The sequence below is a fragment of the Heptranchias perlo genome, chromosome 36 (genome assembly GCF_035084215.1).
Source record: "Heptranchias perlo isolate sHepPer1 chromosome 36, sHepPer1.hap1, whole genome shotgun sequence".
NCBI classification, from domain to species: Eukaryota; Metazoa; Chordata; class Chondrichthyes; order Hexanchiformes; family Hexanchidae; genus Heptranchias; species Heptranchias perlo.
The window spans coordinates 17,186,556-17,203,550 of NC_090360.1; the positions used below are offsets into that span (position 1 = coordinate 17,186,556).

A 16,995-nucleotide genomic window follows, 5' to 3' on the forward strand; every position below is an offset into this window, starting at 1 on the left:
AGGCTGTATATAAATGCAAATTGTTGATATGATGATGAAAATTGAAGCAATGTGATTTAAAGAATGGTTGACATGTTTCCCTTCTGGAACCTGGTTTTGAATGCAGCCCAGACTGATAGGATGAAAATTTTTTCTTTCTGCCAGCTGCAATTGTTCTAAATGAAATGAATTTACAAACTCCATAATCACGTGGAATTTGATGAATTCTTATGTTTATCTATACCAAGAATCCCATTGAATATTTGGATAAGTGGAAATTATCTTCCTCTTGTCAGGCAGAGCTCAGGTTCAGGAACTTGAGGTCTCAGTATAACCAACAAATGCCCAGTCCAAGCCAAGCTTCCTTCAGCCTTTTCATCTCCACTCATACTACATGAATAGTTACTAAAACACAAAAATGTCTTCTGCTAACCTTGATCCAACACACTGGACATCTAACTCAATCCTCTAGGTCCAAGAATCACCACCATCAAGATGATCCATCTCTTGAGATTGCTTAAACCTTATTTCTTGCTGGAAATTCCTCCATTCTTCCATATATCTATGTAGTCCATATACTACACAGGGACTCCATATTAAAATGCTCCAGGTTGTGGGAGAATGGCTGAAGACTTCAGCTGTCAGTCATCCAGAGTCTTGAATTGCTGTTGAAAGCTTTCCCCTCCCAGATTGGACATTCAAGGCTCCAATTACAAAATTAATACTCATTCCTTCTGTAGATGTTCAATCTCTCGTTAATGGTGAATACTCTTTGTCTCAATGAACACAAGATTTTCTCCATTAAAGGAGATTCCAAAGCCTTGGGTCATTTCCCAAGGCTTTCCATGACAGAAAATTTTGGATTCCAAATCATCATCACTTCATACAGTCTAAAGTCCAAGATTGATACTCGAAGTACAAAACTTCTCCCAGTAGATGATCAACGTGCTCCTTGTTAGGGGCTCCACTCCACTGGATAGTGCAGCCCCTGAGACCAATATTCAAGGCTGTAACTGGCCCACGCAGCCCAAAATTTAAAAGCATGCTAACTGGGGCTAAATGCTTGGATTAGGTCTCTTTAATCTGAATCTCATCTCATAATACTATATAAGCTCTGAAGTAGTTTCACCAGAAATAAAACAATGATGGGTGTTTGGATATATTTTTTGGGTACAATTAAGGAAATACTCATTCCAGACTTCAGTCAACAGGTTATCATTAGAGGGTCACTGGAGCTATCAAGAGGGACCTGTGGACTGCCCATTAAGAGAAACTTGGAGCCTTTCAGTAAGGCTTGTAGGAAAGTCTGAAGCATCATTAATAATTTTATGATAGTCATATGCACCAAACTAATTTAACATGGGACTTTTAGCCAACACAGATCCTATTCAAATCCTGACCAGATGTGAAAAGACAATGTTCTAAAAGCACAATCCCCTCGCATTTAAAGGAGATAACTCACTTTGTTGGAATAGATATCAAGATAATCATCTAAATAAATAATGGAATCATTGCAATAAATGCTTGTTTGGACAAAGTGCAATAACTTTGTAATTTTTCTGCCTGAGCACAAACTGTAGGTCTTGCATACAAATCCGGTGCATTGTTTAAGTATAAATACAATGTGGATTTGTTATTGGAGACCTTGTCAAGTCCAGCAGCACTGCCAGGATCAGGATTCAGGATTGAAGCTGTCACTCAACTTCATGTGGTTTGGGAAAATGGTAGCAACCAGCATGAGCAGCTCATTCAGTTGCAAGTAAGTACATTACTTGTTTTCTATGTTAACAGATCAGCTCCTGGAACATTGCATGGCAAGTTTGAGCTATCGGGACATGGGAGTATTTGGACAGTTGAAATCTGGGAGACAGCAGGTTGAGGCTTTGAAATGTTTAGCCAGCGCTGGTCTCTGGGAACACTGGGGACCTGGGATCAGTTGGTGGGGAAGGAGGAAAAGACTTTGGTGTGAGGTTCATGAATTGTCGAGGGGATGCATTTGGTTCTGGGAAAACTCAAGAGTTGGGTGCTGGGATCTGGGAGTGCTGGGATTTGGGAGCTCCGGGAAGGGCTGGTGTTTGAGAGCACATGGAGGGGAGAGGGATTCTGGGGCTGGGATCACATCAGGAGGCATGCCCGAACCATCGGGACAGGCGATAGTGGCCATGGCCATGCCAAAAGCAGAGAGTACATGGCCACAGTTACATAAGATGCAGAGACCACGACTGTGATGAGGGATCAGATAGTAGCTACAACAAGAAGAGACAAAGCTACTGGCTGAGAGCAGAGCACATACACAGAAACCTGAATGTTTGTGTATGTTCCAGGAAGGGTACCCACATTTACACTGGGAACAGAGGCACCCACCATGGGCAGCTGGGAGGAGAGTGTGTGGGCAGCCACAGGCAGAGTACATCCTGAGGCCTGAACACATGCATGACAAAAGACAAGAGTGCATTCACTCTATTACAGTACTGTCGGAGTGAAGCAGTTTTGCTTCACCTCAGCGCAGTTACAGTGTAAATATTAGCCTGAGTCCAGAAGTAGGGCTCTAATGGTGTAAGACTCACAGGAGAGTGTAGTCTCACTCCGCTCAAGTCTCACTTCGCTTCACTTCAGAAGTCTGTTCAGGCCTTGACAAACGGTTTACAGTCCAGAAGTTCAGTGTTGGTGCACAGCTGAAACTTTCAGCATGATGCGTCATTAGGGGCACTGCGGTTACACAGGTCCAGAGCTCTGAAAAATGTCACAACTTAAGGGCCCAGCCGAAGGATCGAAACTCCAGGAATGGAGCAGAGGGGAAACGTGAGGCCTCAGAGGGGGGAAAATAATGTTTCAGCTGCTAAAAATTGGGATTGGTAAGTTTATGTTAAAGGCTTGTGATTTTTATTTTAAGAATTGTTTTTTAATGTGCTTTATTAGGATATGAATTTTAAGTTTATAGGGTATGTAACGTTAAACCAAAAAGGCAGTTTAAAGGACTTTGGAAAAAAAAATCAGGAATGTGTTTTTGAGAGAGAGTGAAATAAATGCTTAAAGCCTTGAAATTATGCTGTGTTATATCAGTGTACATTCTCATAAGATTCCTTAGCTCATTATTATTAACAGAGGCGTTTGAATTCGCAACACCTCAGATAATGAAGCAGTCCGAGCCCGCATGCAGCAAGACCTGGACAACATCCAGGCTTGGGCTGATAAGTGGCAAGTAACATTCGCGCCAGATAAGTGCCAGGCAATGACCATCTCCAACAAGAGAGAGTCTAACCACCTCCCCTTGACATTCAATGGCAATACCATTGCCGAATCCCCCACCATCAGCATCCTGGGGGTCACCATTGACCAGAAACTTAACTGGACCAGCCAAATAAATATTGTGGCTACAAGAGCAGGTCAGAGGCTGGGTATTCTGCGGCGAGTGACTCACCTCCTGACTCCCCAAAGCCTTTCCACCATCGACAAGGCACAAGTCAGGAGTGCGATGGAATACTCTCCACTTGCCTGGATGAGTGCAGCTCCAACAACACTCAAGAAGCTCAACATCATCCAGGACAAAGCAGCCCGCTTGATTGGCATCCCATCCACCACCCTAAACATTCACTCCCTACACCACCGGCGCACAGTGGCTGCAGTGTGTACCATCCACAGGATGCACTGCAGCAACTCGCCAAGGCTTCGTCGACAGCATCTCCCAAACCCACGACCTCTACCACCTAGAAGGACAAGGGCAGCAGGCACATGGGAACAACACCACCTGCACGTTCCCCTCCAAGTTACACACCATCCCGACTTGGAAATATATCGCCGTTCCTTCATCGTCACTGGGTCAAAATCCTGGAACTCCCTGCCTAACAGCACTGTGGGAGAACCTTCACCACAGGGACTGCAGCGGTTCAAGAAGGCGGCTCACCACCACCTTCTCAAGGACAATTAGAGATGGGCAATAAATGCTGGCCTCGCCAGCGATGCCCACATCCCATGAACGAATAAAAAAAATTAAACTTAACAGGTTTTAAGTATTTTTTCATTTTTTTATATTGAATGTGGAATTTGAACCAGCTTGCTTCTTGTGAAATGTTTCATGTTCACGGACATATTGCCCAACGGGTCCACGGCAGACACAACGGGTTGGATCTTGACTTTGTATGATGGGGTGAAATGGGCGATAACGAGTCAGCAACCCGTTTTACGTCTATTCCCAATGACTTCAGTGATGTGGAGAAACTGGGGTTGTTCCCCTTAGAGCAGAAAAGGTTAAGGGGAGATTTGATCGAGGTGTTCAAAATCAGGAAGGGATTTTATAAAGTAAATAAAGAGAAACTGTTTCCAGTGTCAGAAAGGTCAGCAACCAGAGGACACAGATTTAAGGTCATTGGCAAAAGAACCAGAGGTGACATAAGGAAAAAAAATTTACGCAGTGACTTGTTATGATCTGGAATGCACTGCCTGAAATGATGGTGGAACCAGATTCAATAACGTTCAAAAGGGAATTGGATAAATACTTAGTGAAAAAATTTGCAGGGCTATGGGGAAAGAGCAGGGGAGCGAGACTAATTGGATAGCTCTTTCAAACAGCTGGCACAGGCACGATGGGCCCAATAGCCCCCTTCTGTGCTCTATGATTCTATGAACTTTCCAGCAGAAGATCACTGAATGGTGATCAGAAACAAGCACTCTTGCTGATACTTTTTTTGGCCCTTCCTCCTCCCCAACCCAAGGGGGTGCTGTGGCTGAGCACCAGTTAACTCAATGCACAATGGGGGGCAAACATTGACCTGCATGGCTTAACACCACACTTAACTGAGTTACATATGTGTCAGCTGTGGCTCAGTTGGTAGTACTCTTGCCTTTTGATGTCAGAAGGTTGTGGGTTCAAGTCTCACTCCAGAGATTGGAGCATATAACCTAGGCTGGTACTCCAGTGCAGGACTGTCAGAGGTGCCATGAGATGTTAAACTGAGGCCCCATCCGCCCTCTCAGGTGGAAGTAAAAGATCCCATGGTACTATTCAAAGATGACTTGGGAAGGTGTCCTGGCCAATATTTATACCTCAACTAAAAACAGAATATCTAGTAATTATCACATTGCTGTTTGTGGGAGCTTGCTGTGCACAAATTGGCTGCTACATTACAACAGTGACTACACTCCAAAAGTACTTCATGTGTAAAGCATTTTGGGACATCCTGAGATCGTGAAAGGCGCTATATAAATGCAAGTCTTCCTTTAAGCGACCGGCATGACCTGTGCTATGTTATTAACACCTCTGGTGAGCGCTAAGTGCAGTAATTAAAGCATTATTTTGGTTTCTTTGGAGTAATTAACTCTGTGGCACCAATATGTGCACCATGGGGTAGATTTGAAGAGTTGATGCTCACATTGCGGAATCTCACTGAAGGCAAATCGGACGATTGGTCAGCGTGGCCGATTCGCAGCCATCTAATATCCTGGTATTAATTTTAGTTACTGCTCCCAGTGAGGAGCTTTATGTTCAGCAAGGCTCAACACCAGCAAAATTATCCCTCATATTCAAGTCGCTATTCATAATCTCCGACATCACAAACTGCACAAACACAGTCATTGCATTGAATTCACAGAATGTTCAGCACAGAATCAGGCCATTCAGCCCAACAGGTCCATGCTGGTGTTTATGTTTCATACTCCTCCCGCCCCACTTCATCTAACCCTAATGCAGGCTGTAATTCTAGACAGGCCTGAAAAGTTCTCTGGAGCTGCAGCACGTGGGCTAATCACACAGGGCTTCCCCCAGGCTGTAGCACGGGTTCTCAAGGTCTGGAGGCTCTCCAGCCAGTCTGAACTCGCATGTTATAAATTCATCTACCCCTTCACAAGGCTACTGTTAAAGTTATAATCTCACGCTGTGTCTCCCTCTGCCTTGATCAACAGATACAAGAAGTAAAACTAATGAATGTGTCAGAACGAAAGGAGAAGCAAAACATCTTCAAAAACGTTCAGCTTGAGGCTTTGCTGGGGCCTACAACTATGGTAGCTCTGAAAAAGCCTATAATCTTTCACTGGAATTCTGGAAAGGTAATTTTGTTCCCTATTTTGTTACAATTAAATTCTTGGTAAGTGTCAGCTGGACTCAGTGGTAGCACTTTCGCTCCTGAGTCAGAAGGTTGTCAGTTCAAGCCCCACACTAACACTTGAGCACATCATGTATGCCGACACATCAGGGCATTATTGAGGGAGTGATCTACTGTCAGAAGTGTCATCTTTCAGCTGAGATATTAAACCGAGGCTTTGTCTACCTGATTAGGTGGATGTAGAAGATCCCATGGCAATATTCGAACACGAGCAGGGTAGTTCTCCCTGGTGTCTTGGCCAATATTTATCTCTCAATCAACTTCTAAAAAACAGATGATCTGGTCATTTATCTCATTGCTGTTTGGGTGAACTCACTGTGTGTAAATTGGCTGCTGTGTTTCCTACATTACAACAGTGACTACACTTCAAAATAATTCATTGGCTGTAAAGCGTTTTGGGAATGTCCTGAAAGGCGCTATATAAATGCAAGTTCTTTCTTCCCTCCTAGGGATTTTTGCTGGTACCTTGGCCAACATTTATCCCTCAGCTGACATCACCATAACAGGTTTGGGGTGAAATTTGCCTTGGGCGTAGCGTAAAACGGGCAATAGCGAATTGGTAGCCTGTTTTACACTCTGCCTGATTCTCTTTTCCATTGATGGAAGTTTAGAATGGGCTCCCAATTCGTTATCACTTGCTTTGCGCTACCTGCTCAAGACAGATTTCACCCCTATTAACTGGTTCTTTGCTTTGTGAAACCTGAACTGAATTTTGTTAATAGAAGTTTTATATTTGAGGTTCTCCCAGTTAACCAGAAGTTATGGTAGCATCATTTAAATTTAAACTATGAGGTAAATTGATAGTTTAACTCCATTTGTTTCAATAGTCATGATTGTTGGTGGTTAATATTATGTCAATTTATGAGCGACTTCTAGGCTTCTTTTGTAATTGTTTATTTGGAGTGGTGCTGGACAAAAGCTGATGGCATAAAGCTTCTGAAAACTCGGGAGCCTTTCAGGAGTAATTTACTTTACATTTCTTTCAGATCGAGGCTCTGTACGGCTCTGAGGAAGAAGGGGGTTTAATTCTAAATCTAAAACGAGGCCTGGTCAGTCTTTTCCAACTGCAGCTGAATTCTGGGACCATCACAGAGGTAACCCATTCAATTTTGTTTTCCTTTCCTACTTTTGCTTCTAATGCCCTCTTCTTGTGGGACCTTGCTGTGCGCAAAATGGCTGCTGGATTTGCCTAGTTAGCAGCAGTGGTCGCACTTCAAAAGTAATTAATTTTACGTGAAGCACTTTGGGATGTCCTGAGAGAAGTAATAAGGTGCTGTATAAATGCGACTCCCTATTTCTTTTAGTTTGTTCTTTCTTTCTTTCTCTGCTGCAAAGCCCTAAAGGTAGGACAATATGAACCATTGACTGACCTTGATGACCTGAGAGATGGCTGACAGGGCAGGCCGATCATGCCTGTTTTCTCTTCGATTTTTTCCACTCCTCCCAAAGACTAGGTGTCCCCCTATGATGAAGCGCTCTTTGTAACGGGCAGGGCAAAAACTGATTGACCTCCCTTCCGACAACAGCTGGGTAGAGTAATGGGCAACCCTGGGCTTCAACCTCTTCAGTTCGAATGCGCTAGAAGTGTTTAATATGCAAAGCGAACAATTTGACCTCCCCCCCCTCTTCCCTAATGCTGCCTCCCACCACTGTGCTTCTTCCTTTAGCCAGGCACATGGTGACGGTCTGGTCCATATTGCCTGTGGGGTGGGAAGAAAAGTAAATGCATGTAGTTGCTTTGTAGTCTGTAAGAGTGGCCTTCAACAAAACGTTGGGTGAGTACGTCTGCTATAGATGGTTTACATATCCTGCTGACTTTGTCTATTTTATGTTATAGCACTGTACTGTTTAAAAAGAATTAAAAAGCGTAAAGTTTTGTGTAAAGTGTCTGCAGGATTTTTGACAAGGTCTTATTTAGGGACTACAGTCACGTAGAATGTATGAGTGGTGGCACATAACTGCCTACTGGCTGGCACAGTGGATTGGAGCACCAAGGTACTGTGCCTTGATAATGGAGGGCTACAGGTCTGGGTTCCGCTCTCCGCTCCCTGCATTTCTACTGGAAGGCAGCAAGCCAAAGCCAGGGGAAACGGAGAGGGAAAGAAAATGAAAAAACAATTGCCTGTGGTCTGCTCACACACCTGGAAACAATCAGCCGAGGTCTGGAAACAATCCACTTACCTTCTCCCCTCCATTATAATTTCTCTAACTACTCTGTGTTAGAGGAGTGCGTACAATAATTTATGCGGTGGAAGTGCTTCTCAGCGATATTTGAGCTGAACACATTCCTGCACTCACTGGAATCTCCACTGTGTGCCTTTTGAACAAATTTATTAGCTTGTTTAAAGGTTCACAAAAGAATTTGGTTTGACTGGGCACCACACTTTAGAAAGGACGTGAAGGCCTCAGCTTCAAAGATTGATCCAATTTTCTCTTCAAAGATGCAAATAGTCTCAGCCTCAATCATTCCCCATTGCAAAGCATTCCATGCTCCAACAACCCTCTGTCTAAGGAAATTTTTCCTAATGTCACCCCTCGCAGGGAAAATTTTTAATTAATGTCCTATCATCACTGATAACTCAACCAAAGGAAACAATCTTTCCCCGTTCACTCGATCAAAACCTTCCATAATTTTAAACAAAATCCTTCTTGAAGATGTTGACCCCGAAATTCCTTGGACGTTCCGTCAATCTCCTGGTATAACTCCGATTGGAGACCAGCAGAACCCCCAGGAAAATTGCCTCCAGTTGGACCAGATCTCCACCATTTCCAGGTGATCCCTAGTTACCTTGTACGGTTCCACCTTTTACAAGGCAAATGAGACAGGAGCAGGGACTCCCCACAACGAGAGTTTTCGCTCTTTAGGATAGATTGGGGCTCACTGTACCAACATCTCCTAGGACAGATGTGGACCCCACTGGTGGGGTCAGGAGTCAAGTCAGGAGTGTAATGGAATACTCTCCACTTACCTGGATGGGTGCAGCTGCAACAACACTCAAGAAGCATTGCACCATCCAGGACAAAGTAGTCCTCTTGACCGGCACTTCATCCACTAACCTAAACATCCACTCCCTCCACCACTGGCGCACTGAGGCTGCAGTGTGTACAAACTATGGGATGCACTGCAGCATCACACCAAGGCTTTTTCTGCAGCACCTCCCAAACCCACGACCTCCACGAGCCACTAGGACAAGGGCAGCAGGTTCATGGGAACGCCATCAACTCCAAGTTCCCCACCGAGTCACACACCATCCTGACTTGGACATATATCGCTGTTCCTTCATCGTCACTGGGTCAAAATCCTGGAACTCCCTTCCTAACAGTATTGTAGGAGAACCTTCACCACATGGACTGCAGTGGTTCAAGAAGAAGGCCCACCACCACCTTCTCAAGGGGCCACTGGGGATGGGCAATAAATGCCGGCCTTGCCAGCGACGCCCACATCCCAAGAATAATTTTTTTTAAAGATCTCAATCTGCTGTATATTTACAGCATTTTCTATTTTATTTTAAACTCTTATAATTACATACTCCTGTGTAACCTTTGCATTCTAAAAATAGCTGCGGCGAGTCAGTCTTTAATAATGAGTGAAGTCACCGTGGGCAGTCCCTAGTGAGCAGAAGGCTACAACACCAAACTGTGCTCTAGTTCAGCACTAATTGTCAATTGCACTCAATGAAGTCACAGAATGACTAGTGTGGGAGATAGGAAAAAAATTGTCACAGTGGGTGCAGTAAGGGAGCGTTCTACTTAAATCAATTGTAAACAATTTTACAACACCAAGTTATAGTCCAGCAATTTTATTTTAAATTCACAAGCTTTCGGAGGCTTCCTCCTTCGTCAGGTGAACGATGTGATCCACATCATACTTAAATCAAGGCTGACGCATGTTGTTAGGGCAGAGTGGAGGAAGTTTATTGTGCATCTGGTTGTGCTTTACCTGACCAAAGGGTGTTTGATGCTGAATGAGTAGGAAAAGGCCTAGCTCTTTTAGTTCAAAAGTGCAACTATTGATCTATTAGTATTTCCAGCGCTCTCTGTTTCTTTTAGTTACTTATATCCCTGCATAGTCTTTATATTCTCAAAGTTGCCGTGAAGAGTCAATCTTTAATAGTGAGAGAAAAGTCGCTGTTTATTTTAATTGAGAAAGCCAGATGAAGGCTTGAGAGCCATACCAGGAAGGTTGGAAAGATTAAAAGACAAGATAAATTGAGGACTGGTACGGTGATGCCAAGTTTGGGGTTTAAGATCCAATGTAAATTGTAAGAGGAAAGACTTGAGGAAGGTAAGGAATTCCACAGGTCTTGGGAAGGGATGAGTAGAATCTTAATTTCTATGCAGTGAGAATGCAGAGAGGAGCAAGTGCATGTAAGAGGGCATGTTTAGAGCTTAGCAATAAGAGAAAAGCTCAAAGTAGTAATGAGTGCAGTATTATTGATAAGATAGGGAAAGAAGAAAGGGTTGTGCCAGAGGGAAAGAGAGAGGCTGGAGGCAAGAGAGAGTGACCACCTATCAGACCACAAGTGTTTGCCTATGTTGTATCCAGCAGAAAGGTGTTAGAAGATTCTCCCCCAATCTAGGAATAGTATTCAAGTCTCAGATGGGCCCAATTTGACCTTTATATAGTAAGTTTACAGTTAGTGAAGAGAAAATAAAAAATGAGCTTTGAGGGAAGGGGCAGGTTGGTGAATGGTGAAGTTACTTGGATTGTCTCTGATTCACCAAGAGATCCATTGTGCAAGTGTTAAAACTGTCAGAAAATGTTGAAAAGAAAATTATTTATTTTTTTAATGCATGGAATAATATAAGACTCCTGTCCTTATAAAACAGCATATTATCTGACCTGCTCTGAGCAATGCCACAGGAGATCCACTAACTAGCAGATCTCCGTGGCGTTGCTCACAGTGTATCGGGTGAACCCTGTTTTATAACAGTTGTGCTTTATCAACCGAGTGTGACAGGGAAGTAAATATAATACACAGGCAGAGTGCACTATAGGCAAGAATATTAATATAATATAGACTAAGACAGTAATGTAAAAAGGATTTTTTTTTACAAAATCACACACGCACGCATTGCCATTGTACATACCAATTGACAGTCAGCCTTTCTGCAGTGCTGTGTGCACATCAAGAATTTGCTGATATAAATCAGTGGATTTACTACCTCTGGAAATTCCTGGTAAGGGTCACCCCAGAGATTGTGTTGTACCTGTGCGCGGATTTTTTGCGCACGCTCAGAGTTCGGGCTCTCGTGCACGTGCGTGAAAATGCAGTGGTTGTACACATGTGCCAAGACTGCACGTTTGTTGTGGGAAGGTGTGGATCCTGCGCTTATTTAGCATTTGGCGCAGGTACAGAAATTAAAATTCTTTCTTTGGATCACGCTGTGGATGTATTTGGTTCCGAACTTAAAGGAACGTGATTATCAGTTAAACGTTGGTCTTTCTGCTCTTAGAAAGATTCAGCATAAGACTGGAAGTTCTGAGGAGAATCAATTTAGCTTGATTTGCCTTTACTTTAATTTTGCAGAATGTGGAACGAGACTCATTCACTGTTGTGTTTTTTCCTACTTAATGTAATGTGCGTTGAGAATTAGTCCTGCAGTTGAAGAGCTAGGTAGAAATAAATTGCTGTTATGTTTGGATTGAATGCTGTTTGTATTGAAAGTGTTATTATTTCCATTTATTTCAATAAATTTATGATGTTATAAATAAGCCTACAGTCCATCACTACTTGTGTTATTACCTCATCCAGCTATGGTACCTGCATACATTAAGATCTGCTGTGTTATACTCACTGTGTACATTATTGTTCAAAACCTATATTTTGCTTTAATATCTATCAGGGTCCCAGAATAAATTATTGTTGGTTTCAAAGGTTGAATATCCAGCCCAAATTGCTGGAAAAACCCACCAAAAAAGTGTCAAAGGTCAAAATTTCCCACTAGCACGGCAAGCCCTCATGCCCCAGGAAATTAACTTTGCATTTTCAGTGCTTGCACCCCCCCCACTTCCCAAAATTCGCAATCCACCACTACGAAAAATGCACTTTGTGTACTTAAATTTCCCCCTGTAATATCAGCGATCGATATATCAATGGATAGAAGATCGCTGGCAGCATGCGCTTAGATAATTACCCCCACGAGGTACACCTGCAGCTTAAATTACAATAAACGCATGTCCCACTGCACTCTCAGTGTGACTACTTGTTTTCAAGTCATAGGCAAGGCCCTTAGGTTTCAATTTTCACAGAAGAAAGGGTCAGAATTGTGAAATGTAATCCCAGCAAATGCAAGATCCTGGAATTTCATGTAATAAATAAAAATCTAGTCACCATAAAGCAGATCTGTTACTTCATCAAATTGAGTGTTCTTCATATTTAAGCCTAGATAATAAAGGTTGGTGGGCTATTTGACCATGGTGACTATCACAGCAGAATATACCACTCCCTCATCTGGTGCCCACAAACTAACACAGGATTTCAGGATGTCAGTCAAGGCCTATACCCAGGGCCATTCTCAAGTTGTTGGTTCTTGTTTGAGTCGTCAACTGTTCATCAGCTTTTGTGAGTTCTCTAGGTTGGCATGTACACATCATTCTTTCAACCATGGGTTGCTAGGCTGTCAGAACTGACTGTGAAGTTCAAAGTTCACATTTTCTGCTGTTGAGTTAGTGAAAATGGCTGCCAGCCTGAGCTGCAGATACTCGTTTTGGAAGAGTTAGAAAGTGTGGATCAAGATTAGCTGCATCCTGAGGTTAAGCCGACCCGTAGAGGGTCTACCAATTGTTTCATTGGAATCCGTTCTCCTTTTCAGGTTGACGTATCGGGCAACTGCAGGGTCACCTATGAAACTGACAATAACCAAGTGACCAAGACCAAAGACCTTCATAGTTGTGAGAGACCAGAATTTGGATTTGGTGCGTCCAATAAGGTATGTTCCATTTCATTGATTGGTTACGTAACACTGAGTGCAGCAGCCCTGAGGATAGTGTTTTACTTTTACTAATATCAATTTGAGTGTCAGTTTGGCTCAGTCAATTCCCCAGTTTCCTGAGTCATGAAGGTTAGGATTCAAGCCTCACTCTGGGATTTGACCGTAGAAATCTGGGCTGATGTTTCAATGCAGTACTGAATGCTACGTTGTCAGAGGTCTCTGACTTTTGGATGAAACATTAACCCAAGACCGCACCTACTTGTCTGGATAAAAGATCTGATGGCACTAAGAGCATGGAGTTTTCCTGGTGACCTGGCTCACATTTCTCCCTTGACCAACACCACTAAAAACAGATTAACTGATCATTTATCTCATTTGCTGTTTGCGGGAGCTTGCTGTACTCATCTGTCTACATAGCAACTGTGACTGCACTTCAAAAGTAATTCATTGGCTATGAAACGATTTGGGAGATCCCGAGATCACGAATGGCGCAAGTCTTTCTTTCTTCATTGAACAAGTTCAACTCAAATTCACAATTGTAGCAATTTCAGCCTTTATAAGAGTATTTACTGTCATAATTATTTTTTTCTCATTTTCTACAGCTTAGTGCAAAATAATTATTTCCATAAGAATGATCTCAAGACATTTCAGATACCACAGTCTCCTCAAAGGGACTAGGTTTCTGTTTCGTGTATACAGTCAGAACCTCCTATTTGGGGGGATAGCACATGCCCTTTTTAAGCAAGGTTTGAATACCAAGAAATCTTCCCTTTTCTCCCTCTTCTTGCCCTCCCCTCCTGAAGGCAGTGATTCATGATGGACAGGGCTGCATGGAGAGTACCAACTCTCTGTTACTTCATCGACTTAATTGTTCTTCATGTTTGAAGCTGGACAGCACATATTTGAACCTGATGGTGGCAGAATACATCGCCCCCTCATCTGATGCCCACAAACTCACACTTCCAGGTGGGATAATGGGATATCAATCAAGATGTATTTTTTCCTTTTCTGTAGCCTGGTGATGGAAAGACCAATTGTAGTATCCCCCATCCCGCCACTTCTGCAGAGATGAGCTAATACAGCACAGGCCAAGTCTTCGTGGACTGGAAGGGCCATTATCACACAACATGATACACTGAGCCATGTGAGGAGGGGGAGAAATATTACACTTTCCTATAACAGTGGGGAAACCACACACAAACTGGGTACACAGAGCAAATGTTCTTTGTGATTCATTCATTATTGAGAGCACCTCAAATAAATTTGGCTGCTCTTGTGCCACGATCAGCACCATCCATGCAGTAATGTGTTACGTTCCCCTGACTACCTGTGGTATATGATGTTTGTAGCACGCTGGTATGAAGGCAGAATGGAGATATGGGCCAGAATTCGCTGTCAAAATAACGGTGAGGCGAATGGCGCTCGCTGTTATTTATGCATAAATGGTTCAGCAAATTCAGGTGAGGGGCAGACGCGCGGTTAAACTCAAAGATCCAAAAGTTGCTGTCCAAGTTGCGCCGTTCCGCCGTTAACTTCGTAAAAACGGCATCTCACTGACTGCCTCACCAGCATTGAACGGTGTGAAGTTGTTGTATTTGCGCGGTAGACACAAACTAAACTCGCCACAGAAAGTTAAGTCTTGTCATTTCAAATCTAAGTACCTTTTTAACAACATGGTAAGTGTTAATTACTGCTAATCAACCTCTCTGGCACTGAAAATTAACTATTACAAATGTGGAGTCTCATTTCTTCAGGTTTTAAATATTGTTGGAGATTTTACAAATGCAAAATTTTAATTTTTTTTTACTTTTTCTTTCTGTCACTTTTCTCTCTCTCTTAATCCAATCTTTCTTTCCCTCTCTTTATTTCTCTTTCTGTACCTGATTTGACATTGAATTCACCCACTCTAATTTACACTTCCTTCTCAGTCCTTACGCTGTTTATTTCACAATCCTTCAAACTGATTGTTTAAGGAGATACACAGTTGCTTGCCCTGTTCACTCAGCTCCCAGATGCCTTGTTTCTCGCTGCACCATTATCAGCTCACACTTCCAGCAACTTGCCACGCAAAAAATTTAAAAACCTACAGGAAATTAAGGCCCAATCTGAATTTACGATTCATGAGGTGCAGCCTGCACCTAAATTGGCATTTTCTACTGGGTGTTTCTGTAAGCAACCGATTGGGTAAGGACCAAAGGAACATAAGAAATAGGAGCAGGAGTAGGCCATATGGCCACTCGAGCCTGCCCCGCCATTCAATCAGATCATGGCTGCTCTTCGACCTCAACTCCACTTTCCAGCCTGATCCCCATATCCCTAGAGTCCAAAAATCTATCGATCTCAGCCTTGAATATACTCAACGACTGAGCATCCACAGCCGTCTGGGGTAGAGAATTCCAAAGGTTCTCAACCCTCTGATTGAAGAAATTCCTCCTCATCTCAATCTTAAATGGCCGACCCCTTTAAGGTTGGCTTTATGTGGTGGATTGGTTTAGGGGGTCCCACAACCTGTCATAATGATGAGAACAGTTACAGCATCAGCCATTTAGGTCTTTGCCATATACTCTAACGAGCCAGTACACCCATGTCATGTCAGCTGTCACCAGCTCCGCACAGACCTGCCCACCTTGGTTGAACCCTAGCATAGCTCTGTGCTTCTTCACTGGCCGTTTCCCGTTCTAGAAGGTGTGGCCAGTTATCCTACCAGGAAATTCCAGTTAGCAGGGCAGATGAAACATTAAGCCTAAGGATAAAATTGTACATGAGGCGGTGCACCACATGGTCAATCAACCACCGCTATCCCGGTTGGTTCATCGTTACCAACTCCACTGCTGTGGACACCTCTTGCGCCACCCCAAGTCTGACCCTAACCGAGCATTCACCACCAAACCACCACCAACATGGAAGAGGCCATGAGGTAGACCCAGACGAAGATGGGATGACAACATAAAAGTGCCCTTTAACGGCCGATGAGGCACAAGTGATATCCCTGAGCCGTAACGGTTGGAAGAAGCCGGTAGCGGTAGTATCCTCTTATGGATGAGGCCCTTGACGACGATACTTTGCCAGTTTGGCTCTTCCTTGGTTGGGTTGCCGTGGTTTGGTTCTGGGACCAGTCTCAAGCTGTGGCCCCGATTAAATGGCATTGGTCTGGGACTCCAATGTCTAAATTACCTTAGCCGGTGCTATCACTCAATCTGGATGGAAGGTATTTTGAAAACAGAAGGTAAAACATTTTCAAATTATGCGTTAGTGCTTTTTTGAACATTGACATTGTGGAAGTATTCCTCTCGACTTCCCTTCCCATTTAAGTTTTCGCTACTAATATTCATCTTGCAAAGTCAATGCATATTTTTTTTTCAGTTAGTCCTCATAAAATTCAGTACACGTTCCCTGCCATGCTGCCTGTAAATTATCTAAATGTCAATATCAGTGTATTACAGTTCAAGTTCTGGTCCCATAAAGAACAGGTTTGACTTTCATGATAAAATGTCTTTTGTGGATCTTGAAGTGACTGGAAACTAAAATAAATGCTTTATGATGAAAGTCATTCGTTTACTAATTAAATGTTTATCTTTTGAAGTGAGAGGAATGATGTTACATTACATTACTTCATCCTAAGTACATTACAATAACAGAGACTCTAATTTTCAGGCTAAACTCCCCAGACTTCATCAAATAGAAGCTTTCAACAAATTCTTTTAACATTGTGAAGCCAAGTGCAGAATCAGTGAGTAATGAGACAAGTGTTCTGCTTGAGGTTTTGCTTTTTTCTTTTCTTTCATTTTAAAACATATTTTAATGGTTGTTGAAAGTAGCTGAGACGTGTAGATGTTCATCAGTAACAGGAGTCTGAATGTAGGGAGGCTTTGACATGATGAATGGAAAAGCCGTCAATGCTGGAAATTGAAATAAAAACAGGACAGGACAAGTCAATCAGATCAATCAATCAGATCTTAGATCAGCGAGGGAGCAGTGCAGC

At 43.0% G+C, this 16,995-nt stretch overlaps 1 protein-coding gene across 1 annotated transcript in view; it reads left to right on the forward strand.

Annotated features, from left to right (window-relative positions):
* Positions 1–1,656: 1,656 nt before the first annotated feature.
* The window catches only part of LOC137304151 (microsomal triglyceride transfer protein large subunit-like), an 83,329-nt gene continuing 67,990 nt past the window's right edge, over positions 1,657–16,995 (forward strand). The window contains exons 1-4 of the mRNA XM_067972651.1: positions 1,657–1,738; positions 5,878–6,021; positions 7,064–7,171; positions 12,894–13,010. Coding sequence (XP_067828752.1) covers positions 5,896–6,021; positions 7,064–7,171; positions 12,894–13,010 — 351 coding nt within the window. The 5' untranslated portion in view covers positions 1,657–1,738; positions 5,878–5,895. The remainder of the gene's footprint in view (positions 1,739–5,877; positions 6,022–7,063; positions 7,172–12,893; positions 13,011–16,995) is intronic.